Source organism: Pistacia vera, unplaced genomic scaffold (genome assembly GCF_008641045.1).
Source record: "Pistacia vera cultivar Batoury unplaced genomic scaffold, PisVer_v2 Contig460, whole genome shotgun sequence".
NCBI classification, from domain to species: Eukaryota; Viridiplantae; Streptophyta; class Magnoliopsida; order Sapindales; family Anacardiaceae; genus Pistacia; species Pistacia vera.
The window spans coordinates 650,645-662,922 of record NW_022196291.1 but is presented as its reverse complement, the minus strand read 5'-3'; the positions used below and the strand labels follow the sequence as shown (position 1 = coordinate 662,922).

The window sequence follows — 12,278 nt, the reverse complement described above, 5'->3', positions numbered from 1 at the left end:
AGATTTCCACCTCCTTGCGAACCTTTTGCGGTCGCTGTTCCACACTCATCACTCTAATGGGGTCGTGATGTTGTTCGCGAGCATACCTTTCTAGGGCACCTCGCGAATTTCCAGCGAAGTGTGGCCCTTGAAAATCAAATTGAGACGATACCCTTTTTTGATCGCGGCGCTTCTTACTCGGCTCCCCGATCTTTATCTTTCGAGGGAGCAGAGTCATCGATGTATTCCTGAAATGCCCCTTCTTGATAAGCTCTTCGATTGTTTGTTTCAGAGCTTGACAACTCATCAGTAGATGCCCATTGTCCTGATGATAGCGATAGTACTTTTATATTTTTGGTTGTCGCAGGGGTTTCATGGGCTCGGGCTCGGGCTCTCTGAGCAGAGCGCTTCTTCAGATTTATCAAGAATGGCAGATACAAAGACGTTCAGTAGAGTATTATGGTGTGCCTGTCACGATGCGACGAGGATGGGTGCATAAGACTTTCTGGCTCGTAGCGAGGTTTCTTCCCTTTTCGCTGATCGTCGGCGGCCCCTCTGCGATCAGCCCTTTGGCTTTCCCCTCTACTAGACATATGCCAGAAGGCCAGAATCGCGACGGCGGAGTGCCACCAGCGAATTTCTATCCGGAGGTATTTCTCCGTAAGGTTATAGAATCTGGTGAGGGAAACATCGTTCTCAGCCTGTAATTCTTCCACAGGTCAGTTTGCGAGCGAACTCCAGCTATATGAGTGTTTGGACAGACTTTCAGGAGCATGAGCCACCTTGTTGACTTCCCTGTGGAAACGGTAATGTAGGATATAGGGATTCACCCTTTTTTACCTTATGTTGCTGAGATAGCTCAAAAGCATCGAAAACTTTCATTGCTTGGAAATGTCGTAGGAACGTCGTGCTCATCTGAGGCCGACATGATCGATCTCGTTGGGAGCGACTTAACCACCGTTTGTCATGAGAAGTTAAAGTCCCGCCAAACAATGACATTTTGCAAGATTGAAACCTGGTGAAGCTCCATCAGGTCGTTGAACTCATACAAATGATCTGCGGGTCATGGTTCCCATCAAACGGCCGCATGTCGGGCATCCTGAACCTCGGTGGGAGGAGCAGCTTACTTAGGAGAGAAGGGGGAGCACATACGACCTGGCCTGCTCGTTTTGCTGCTCTCTCAGTTTGTCCAGAGCTCGTTGCAGCTCCTCAATTTGTGGTAACAGAGCCAGTTGGGGATTGCTTTCACTCATGCGAGTCCGGCCCTCGAGTTAGGTTCAGAAAGTCCAGAGGTCGGACTCCTCTTCGCCTCGGTGGCACTTTCGGCCGCTCTCGACACACGCTGGCTAGAGACGAGTGAAGTCGATCTATGGTGTGGGGTATTTTCACGCCCTCGCGAGTGTACAAACCACCCCGCAAGGTGTGGGGACCACCCGCATGATAGCAATCAGGATCGCTCTGTGGTGGTGATAAGAATCGCCCGGCCCAACACTTTTGCTGGGTTCACTGCGACGTGGCATGGGATAGCTCGGGATTTACTTTTTTGCCGAGTCTCAACTTTGCCGGCACCCTTCTTGGGGCACGGTTTGTGTCGCTAGCCCTTTGAAGCCGTAGGCGCTTTTTGCCACTTGCTTACGGCACGGGCTATTTCCCTTTGCCATGCTTAGTGCGACCTGCAGGCATTTTTGGTGGTTGCACCGCCCCAACTGTTCTAGATGGCACCCATTGGTCCAAACGGTCCAACCTTTGGTCGACCGTCTGGAGAGTACTGTCGAACCTCTCCAGGTAGCTTCTGATGGCGGGGTCAAGCTGCGAGTTGCTGGGATATCCACCGCAGCATTTTATGGAACTGGAATATCTTGGAAGAGGTATCCCCCTGGGTTAGGGGAACTCCCTCAGCGCGCTGGTTGGCTTGCTCAGGTTCAGATTGGTGGGCCATTTGTTGCTGTAGGATCAGTAGGTTAGAGATTCTCCTAATGAGGATGAACACTAAATCGAGCCCTCCTTCTATTGCCAAACTATTGATGCGTGATATTGACACCAACTAATCGACACGTGCGAACATTGGCTGGCCAAGAGACACACGTGAGTAGGATAAAGTGCGTAGTAAATGTAGTAATGAGAGATTTTTAAAGTGGTTCGGATGCTAAGGTAGCAAGTCCTACGTCCACTGATAGTTATTTATATGTGGGTCAGGTTGCAACAGCGGACTGACTTACAAATGATTAGTGAAAAGTAAATGCCAAGATACAAGAGAGAGAGGGATAGCTAATTCAGGTGTAAAATGGCTGAATCCCCCCAATGAAGGGGTCTTCTCCTTTATAGTGAGATGAGTGCAAGTAATCATCATAAATTGTGGGTTGGTGTGAATGTCAGGACGAAATCCGGCTTTATGTCACATTGCCCGCCTTCCAACGATTTCAGTGATTTGGAGCAGGGAATGGACACGGGGATCTCTACAGCGTCTGGCAGATCTGGCACGCGTCTACCGTTCTGACAGGAGCAGGTCACACTCCATCACGTGATTTCTCACGTTAGCCCTTGATTCCCAGGCATAACAAATATTATGGTTTTTTGGTTGATTTTTGAAATAATTTTGTGCTTAATGTATTTGAAATGTCGAAAAATGTTTAGTGTATAAAAAAAAAAAAAAAGAATTATATTAATTATATTGGGTTGAAATTTCATTTTTAGAAAAAAGAGGAACAAACTCAAGCAAATTTGAATAAACTCGAGTCGCTCGAGTCCAATCACTAGAATCTCTAGATGTCTATCAATCAAGTCTAGTCCTCGAGTGAGGGTATAATGATATAACCTCATTCAAGTGGACCTTTTCAATATTTAAATGGGTCAAATAAGTTTGCTTATCCTGTAATCCATTATGTAAAATATTAATATCACCCTATAAAATATCAGAAAGACTCACTTGGCGAAGTTAATATATTTTACTCACTCAAGGAACTAGACTCAAGTGATTGGAACTCAAGCAATCAGACTCGCAAGTTTTTGTAATTTTTCTAAATCAGAAAATCTGATTTAAGTATTAGAAACTTAGTTTTCCCCTTCCCTCCCCCCACCCCCCCCCCCCCCCCCCCCCCCAAATATTCAATATTTCACTATATTAAACACATATGATATAATATTACCCTAAATATTTACAAACAATACAAAAAACATAAATCTAAAAACATGAGGAGAAAGAAAGAAGAGAAAAGAAGGAAAATAGGAGAAGAAAGAAGTAAAGTGAAGTGAATTGAAGGAGATGGGCAAAATCGTCCAGAATTGTATTAAAGTTTTGCTTACAAAGACAATTGAGATGCATTATTTTTAATTTGGCTCTTAAAATAGGGTTACATAAGCAATTATTTCTTAGAAATATTATATGTTGTGACTGTGATGTGTGAGTGTGGAAGCAACGTCTTAAAACCAGCCGGGCCAGCCGGTTAACGGGTCTGGCAGCTTCACCTGACCGTGTTAACAATTTTCCTATTCACCCAAACACTTAGAATTTGAAATGATGATTGGTGAACATTGAAGGGTGGGATGTTACGGATTTTGAAAAGAAGTGTCGGTAAGTGCAATGGTGGCAACAGAGTTGATTTTCTGGAGAGTGAATTGATCGAAAATCGAAAAAAAGAGGGCAGCAACACCAGCTTTTGTTGGCGATTGGCAAGGTTAACGGGGTGGGGTGAGGTGAGTTTTGGTCAAGAGAAAGAGGGAAGTATTTTCGGGGTGATGGGGAGGGTTGTCTACGCCGGCATCGGTAAGATTTGGCTGAAGTCAAACAGATTTTGGCTAGATCTTGGGTAGATTTCTAAGGAATTGGCTCAAAGGATGATTGAGATTGCATTTAGGGTGTCATCGCCACCAACCAGTTGTTGGCTGATTTGTATTTGACATGTTTACTAAATTTCAAACTGTAGGGACTTAATTGTAATTTTTAAGGGTTTTTGTTAAATTTTAAAAGTTTTGTCACTTAGTTTGACCAGCCAATCAACTCGAGACCCATCAACTTTGCTGCGTTTCAATCGGGTTGGTTATTAAAACATATGTGGGAATCTTAAACAAATAAATAGATAACTTTTGTCATTTATTTGTTATATTAACTGTTTAAAGATGCTTATTTAATCAATAAATAGAAAAAAAGAATATTTATTTGCTGTATTCATGGTTTTTTTTTTTTTTTTAAGTAACACTGTGTGTGTTTGATTTTTTTTGTGAGCACTCGTTAGTTTCAAAAATACACTCCAGCCCCTCTAGTTTAGAAATACGACCTTAGCCCTCAGTGTTTTGATATTTTTTTTTTTTTTGGTAGTGGACATCATTGGTTTTAAAAAAATCATCAATTTAACCTCAAAAAAATATTATTACCTGTATGTTATTAACATTTTTTGTAAAAACATATATCCTTCCAACTTAAACAGAAACCCTGACCTATAAAAAATGGGAGTTAAGATTACACTTTAAATCAGCGAGTGCTCGCTAAAAAAAAAAAATACCCGAGTTAAAGGTCACATATTGAGGCAACGATGCTCACAAAAAAAGCTAAACACAAAAGGTTCTATTAAAAAAACCGTATTTATTTACAAATAATTATGAAAATACTGTAATATGGGATAATTTTTCGGACCCCAAGACTGGCCAATTCTATAATTTCCCTTTTCACAGATAGTTACCAATAGACTGGTATTCCCCAGGGTTTTAAAAATAATAAACTTTTATTGTAAGTTTTAAGTGTAAAATTAATGGTAAATTTGTTATTATACATACAGGAGGGGGTACTTTTTAACATCAAGCCTAATTGGGATGTGGATGGATGATATACGTAGATGAGGAAAAATCAAGGCTGAAGATCCGATCTCATTGAAATCGGATGTAGCAGATCATATTCATTGTACCACGTCAAGATTTCCGAACTCCAGAGTCAGTCCATCACGGCGTCACCTCTACTCATGGAGTAAAGACAAAACCATTTTCTTTTTTCACGATATCTCATGAAGTTTTCCCATATGTCCAGAAAAAAATTCCGCATACTCCTTAAATATTTTGCTAAACGAACCCTTCTCTTTCTCTTTTTGTTATGGTTCAGAAGCCAAACCTCTCAAAATTAAAGTAAACTTTGTATCGACTCTGTTTTCGTCTGTTGTGAGAAGACGATCTCGTTGGAGGTAAGCTAGCACAATTGATTTATTATAGCTACTGTTTGATTGGTCAGAAATCATATATGGAAAACTGGGTATTATTTAACGGTTTTGGCTGTAGTTGGATTTATTTTTGTTAAATGTGTGTATTTGTATTTCGATTTTGTTATTGTTTTTAATTGCTTGAATGCTGGTTTTTCTTTTAAATGTTTATTCCCTTTTGTGCTGATTTTTTTTTTTTTTTTTTTTAATTCAAGGGAGCTACTGAAAATATATGGGGAATTTGAATTGCTACGAACGTATATTTTTAATTTTGTTTCGAGTTCGAGGATTATTTTGCTCATGAGGAAATGAATTTGTCCAGAATTGAGTCGCAAATGATAAGAGTGAGGGAACGATAATAGCCAGTTGTTGCGTGATATGAGGCAATAAGCAAAGCCTTGTACTTGCCGAAAACCAGGACAAAGGCTTTGATTTCACCAAATCGATCTAAATCGCTGAAAGAACCCGTTTCGCAGATTCAAAATCAAAACAGAACTCAGGAATCCACGATGAAAATGTGTTGCACAAGAATAAGAAATCATATTATATGGAATTGGAAGAAGCACTTAAAGCTTTAGCGCACATTGGGCATACAGGTTCAATATAGTTTTTTTCTCCATGTGCATCAATTGAAGGTTTGCCAGTGAATTTCAATGACATTAGTTTATGTGCTTTGGAAGAGAAAGGATAAGGTGTTACGAACCCGTCAATCGACGGTTGTGCAGGGCATTGCTGAATTGAAGAGACGTTGATGGATAAATGTTGGGTTATGTAGTAGAGAAGTGGTCCCATAATTCAGCAAAATATGAAGAGAAGCTTTCTTTGATTTTGGCTTCTGTAGTTGAGGCTCCGGGAGTTGATATAGGAAAGCATTGGGTTGATCTCACCCGGCTATACCTCTCACTTTGGAGGAGTTGGAGGGAGAGAAAAGCTCTGGTAAGTGGACAAAAACTTCAAGCTTGGAGGCAAGGCTAAGGGTGCAACACTAAATGTTAGTTTTGGTTTCTCGGTGATGAAAGACAATTTTGTTCAATCAAAGAACATTGAATGTTTTTGCAACTAGTAATGACAATAACATGCTTAGAAGGGTTGGAAGTGTTCCTAGTAGCTAGACCTCAGGTCTGCCCTCTCTTCAAGTCTCTTGATGCAAGGTTTATGAGGAAGTTTCACCAATTCTGGGGTTGGAGCTGTCCAAGTCAATAAAGTTTATATGAGAAACTTAATGAAGCAAACGTGCGTGGTTCCGAAGAGTTTGATTTATCTCTGAACATGTGGAGCGTACAAATAATCTGAATCTGGAGTCTGCTAAAGATACTAGTGAAAGTGAGAGTGACAATGGACTCGTTGTGATTGAACAGGGGATAGAATGTCTGAAAAGGAACGTTGAAATTGGAACAAAGTGCTGCTATATGATTGATGGTTCGGTGGTTGAAAGATTAATGTGGATGAGATAATTGGAGATGATAAACATAGCCGTTGATGAGAATGTAGATAATCCAAAAGAAAGTACCTCTAGTGGGTACATGGATGAAGTAGTTGTGAATGACAGCCAAGATAAGAGATTACTGTGTCTCCACTGGATAACCATGGACGAGTTGGATAAGCTTTCAGCGGCCTATTGATTTCAGAATTGGCGGATTTAGAATCTCCATTGATGTAGATGAGTTTTTTGAGCAAGAAAACTACATGGATGTTAAATCAAATTACAGAGCCAGTAAAATGTTAGAGAAATCACTTAGCTTGGATGATGCTACTGAGTCAGTGGCAAGTGAATTTTTAAATATGCTGAGAGTTGAGATGCTTCTTTTGGCTTGGCTCTGATGGTGATCCAGTCTCTAGAGAGCGTCTGTTGAGGAAGTTTGAAAAGAGACTCTGGCTTCAGGTAATTTCATTTTAGGTTTTGACACAGAGGAGGATCAGGTGCATTTCAGTTGCATTGCTCCAACGGATCTGGTAGGGGATTGTTTCCAGATTTTGGTCACTTTCCAGATATTCATGGTTCGAGGATGAGCACAAGAGTGCAGATTGGTTGTTGAAAAATAGAAGGAAGGCCAACATTCTTGAAGACTTGGAAACTGAATCTTTAATGAGAGAATGGGGCTTGAATGAGAGGGCCTTTCAGAGGTTCTCCACGCTATTGCTCTGACGGATTTGGAAGTCCAGTGGAGCTCTCTTCTAAATATTATTTGAGTTACCTGCACTTGGAATGGCTTTGGACCTTTTGTTAAACAAAGGGTGGAGGTTATCTGAGGTCTATGAGTCCCTTATTTCAGAAATGCTAAAAATGTTGGGAGCCTGATCATGCAAGTTTCTAGACCAGTTGTCTTCCAGCAGAAATGGGCTCCGAAATCAGTGACGTACGAGCACTTGGCATCAGTTGGAATAAAAAGTTGTCTGTGCAGACAAGAAATTAATGCCTTTGGAGGATATTACTGGGAAGACACTGAAAGAAGTAGCACGGAAGCCACACCTAACTATGGTGTCAAAGAGGTTTGTCAACACATCAATTGCACATATATATGAAGTATTCGATTTCCATATCATGTATATGTTCCCTTTATTTCTGTTTTTCTTAAATCCTTTTCGCTACTTGATATGCCTGATGATTAATTTGTTTCTTATTTTAATACAGGCAGGCTCACCACTGTATGGATCAAATTTGGGCGGATGCCTTTGGTAGGAGACTGGAAGTGAAGAATTTCATATGGTTGGAGTTATGAATATGAAAGCTCAGGTTTAAATAGTGATGTGATGGACTCAGGTGGGCATCCGTTGAAAATTTTACTCTTAGCAATGGATAGGACGAGACTCTGTCAATTGAAGGTTTGAGAATTCAGTCCACATGTCTGATGCGGATGCCCCATCACGCATCAGAATCCACCCCATCAAGAAGAACTTTGAGTGGAAAAATACCAATTTGGTTGGGTTACTCAATTCAGAAGGAGCTCAGAATTGCAACTCTTGATGTCAGGGATGATGCTAGATGATGAATTGATGGATTGTCTGTAACATTGATGAGTGGTTGAGTGGATTGTGGAATTATCGGTGATGAAGATCATATTAACAAGAGCAGGTTAAAGATCTTGGCTGCCCATCATGCTAAATGCATAGATTTGGTTGGTGGAACCATAGCAGGGCACCTCAACTGGGATGAGGCACTTGGTAAAAACCACGGTTTGTTGGGAAATAACCTCACAGTAGCTCTCAGGGTGTTGCTTCGAGATCCTTTCGAAACTATGAACCTGTTGGCACCTCAATGCTAGCACTGTTTCGATGGAGAGGGTTGTTCTCCCTTTTAAGCCAAAAATATGCAGCACAATCTTAAATAGAAATGAGGAAAAGGACAATGAAGCCAGCTTAAATGAGTCAGTGACAAAGAAAATGAGAAAGAATAGAAGGAACTCCATGGTTTAATTTTGGAAGTCCATCTTGCAGGGTTGAACATGAGCTCGGTCAAACCAGATTTGGGGTACCAGAACAGCAACAGTCTGGGACCCGCTGGTGTTAGCTAGTGGCATGGTAAGTCAGTAAACATCAGTTTCAAGTCAAAGGCCATTGTAATATCTAACGACAAGGGAGTGGAAAAGTGCAGAATGAGGATGTCTTGTGGGTATAACCTCTGATTCTCATGACACAAGAAGAAATTGGCAAGAGTCGGTAGGACTGGTTCCATACATTCGAAACCCAGACATTGTATTTCAAGTGAAAGTAGCAGGTGAGATGTATTTAGTGTGGATTCTTTTGTTGGCATAGTAACAGAGATGGCAAGGGAACTTACTGTTTGATCACCTAAATTTACGTCTTTATCTTGAAATTATTTTCATTCTTAGCAAGATTTTTGTATAGCTTCTAGGAATAAATTTTGAGTGGTTCTGTTGATCTCTAGGATCATATGAAAGATGAAATTTGAAATTGTAGTTTTGTGTTGGATGTAATCAGCTGATGTGCATTGAAACAAATAAAACAATCTAAGCTCAGTTCTTCAGCCTTGCTCCTTGGTTTGATCCAAATTTGCTGTTTTCAGTAATGATGTCTTATTTCACTGTTAAATCCAATTTTATTTTATGTTCACTGTAATCCTACTACCTTTAGCGATTGATTCGGGAATCTAGACTTACTCATAAAGAAAGAGGGAGGAAAACAATTGAGCTGTAGCCTGTAATGGTGGTACAAAGATAAGAAAAACTTGTCAACTTAGCCTGCCGTAGAGGAAGGAAAGTGGAAGAAACAAAAAAGGGATGGTGTTGGAGAGAAAGACAAATATATTGTCTTGCTCCGTCAAGTGTGCTATGAAGCAGTGGCTAAGTAAGCCCCAATTCAGTTTTTTTTTTTTGGATAAACCGGTTATAATACAGAGAAAAGGAACGAATAAGAAAGGAATAAACCTTAAGTTGCAAACCCTTGGACAGACCCAGGGGCAAAGCCAGAACACAAAAAGACTAAGGAGCTGCCTATACTCATAGCCCAGACAGACCCAGGCCTGTAGATGCTATAACACACACAAGGCAAACGCCCAAAAAAGGAGGGCACAGCTCTGCTGACATATATATGATCAAAAGACCTATAAACAAAGTTATCACTAATCCTAATCAGCAAACTAACTGGATCCCAACACAAGCAAACAGCAGGCAGTAGAAACCAGTAACGAAAGATTAAAAAAACAGTTTCATCAACCCAACCATCCACACTTCATCAACTAGCAGCAAATTAGAGAAGAATGCACAAAACCATGGGAGGTCCCATTCAGACATAAACGACGGACAGAAAGGCTATCCTTGAATCGGAGGAGTAAGCCGAAGCCTAACTTCTTTTATCCAGTTTTCTTTCCATACAGCAAGCTGTAGCTACCAACAAGTCTTTCCCAAAGTATTTCCAATATTGATGTGCCATGTCCCCTCACCAATCACTACTTCTTTCAAACATTCATATAATGAACTGTTTTAATTGAAATGAAAATTAAAAGAAAAAAAACACCTAAGAAATATAGCAGTATATCCCTTAATATTTTACAATTATGTTTAACAAATTTTTAGTTTGAGCATGGATTTTGAATTATTTTTGTACCATTAAATAGAAATATCAATTAGTAGTAGAGAAAATGGTGGAAATTAATGGGATAATTTACAGTAAATAAAAGGATTTTAATTTTTTTTTTTTTAATTAAGAAAATAATTGAGTAAGCAGTGGGAGTAAATACAAAAATGTTGAAGAGCATATGAAATTAGGGGTGTTAAAAAAATTCAAAACCGACGAACATTCTACTGAACAAAATGTTCGTTTCGGTTAAAAGAAATACATAAACCGAAAATTTGGTTTGATTACCGGTTTAAAGAAATTTTAAAACTGGATTCGGTTTTAAAAACCGGTTTCACTTTAAAATACAAAACCCTAAATCCCCAAATCTTTTCTCTTTACTCTTCAGTCATCACCCTTTATGCCATCTTCTCATTTTTTTTTCACACAAACACACACATTTCTCCTCAATCCTCACCGATTTTCTCTTTTCTCTTCCCTCTCAAAATAAAAAATTAGTTAAATTAGAAAGAAATCAAAATAAAAAATAAGTTAAAGCGAAAACCGGTTTTCCCCTTAAACTATTTGGATTTGGTTCAGGGAAATTCCTGAACCGAAAAACTGGTTATGAACACCCTTAATGAAATGATGGAAGTGGGACAAAGAATAATATGACCACATGTGTCATATTATTAATGACATCATTAACATTATGTTAGCAAATAAGAAAATAGACAGAATAGATGGAATAATAGTTTTAACAAATTTGATAAATTTTAAATTAAATAATAATAATAGTATTATTTATACCAAAAAAGGAAGCAAAACAACCCAGTTTTCAAGCAAAAAAGAGAGAAATGGTACTTAAAAGAAGAAAAGGAAGAACATTGTACAACTTAAAGATAAAAAGGAAGGTGCTTCCATGAAATTTATTATACGAATATACTTAAAAACACATAAAATCTAATTGACAGAATTTCAGTAGAAGCAAAAGTGATATATAAAGCTCAGCAATAATGCACTGAAATTGACAAGACTTCATGTTATCTAATTGAAAGAGATCAATCTCCTCTTAAAAAGCTTACTAATTCTACAAGAGTAGGTGCAAAATTATCTTACAAAATTGCAGAAACATACTGCTTAATAGTCACAAGTATTTGAGACTGATTGTGCATGGTTCATAAAAGCAAAACTAGGTGGTGCTTGGATGAGTATGAAGACCTTCATATGTAGTAATTACATAACTTGGATCTTCTCTATCTCTTTCAACTCTTTTCTTTACCGGGCATCCTTCGATCGAGCATTTATAGTAGTTCCTGTGTTTATCACAACAAATGGTATATAAATCTTTTACATTTGGTAGAAATTCAACTTATCTAAAACACTAGACGTTCAAATTGTTTGCCATACCTTGGATTCGGGCTGTTCTTCACCATCTTCTTCCCATACTTCCTCCACCTGTATCCATCGTCCAATATCTCAATCTCTGATTTTGTCTTGAACGCAACTCTCTTCCTCTCCCGACCACTTTCACTTTCATCTAATTAATGTCACACGAAACCATTAGTATAAATACTTACAAGAACAAAATTTACATGGAAAATTTAACAACTTCCTTACTGTTACTAGGTCCTTCGGTTTGGCCACCAATTCCTCCCGATTCAATTACTTCATTTGCTCGATAAACCGGATTCTCAACAGCCCCGAAAATTGTGGCCGCTTGATCGTCCTCTAGCCACTGATCAAATGTGAAGTAGTCGGAGAGCTCAAAATTGGTCGGTTCCGCGGTGTAGTCACTCTCAGGCGAGTCCTGAGGTGGAAAATTTGCATTATTACAGTTTTCGGACGACATATCGAACAAGTTAGGATTATAAGGAAGAAATTGCAGCATTTCTTTGTTTTATAGAAATCTGGGAACAGAATTACAAGTTGGAGGTGGGTTCATGCTGAGGTTCCTGGGATATTGCAGGAAGGTTCAACGTTAATTCTGAGAGCAAAGGGAAGATGTGAAGATGGAAAGGGAGTGGGGCATGGGGGGATGACTTAAAGAGAAGACTTGGAGATTTATATTTGTTTAGGTTGACGTTTTTTAATCAATTAAAG

At 39.2% G+C, this 12,278-nt stretch overlaps 1 protein-coding gene across 1 annotated transcript; it reads right to left on the bottom strand.

Moving 5' to 3' along the window:
- Positions 1-11,349: 11,349 nt before the first annotated feature.
- On the bottom strand, positions 11,350-12,027 carry LOC116145145 (probable WRKY transcription factor 50). The gene is made up of 3 exons (XM_031430578.1): positions 11,796-12,027; positions 11,586-11,715; positions 11,350-11,491 (listed from the first exon to the last, which is right to left on the bottom strand). The coding sequence occupies exons 1-3, from the start codon at positions 12,025-12,027 to the stop codon at positions 11,368-11,370; spliced, it is 486 nt and encodes a 161-aa protein (XP_031286438.1). The 3' UTR covers positions 11,350-11,367.
- Between the last annotated feature and the right edge of the window lie 251 nt (positions 12,028-12,278).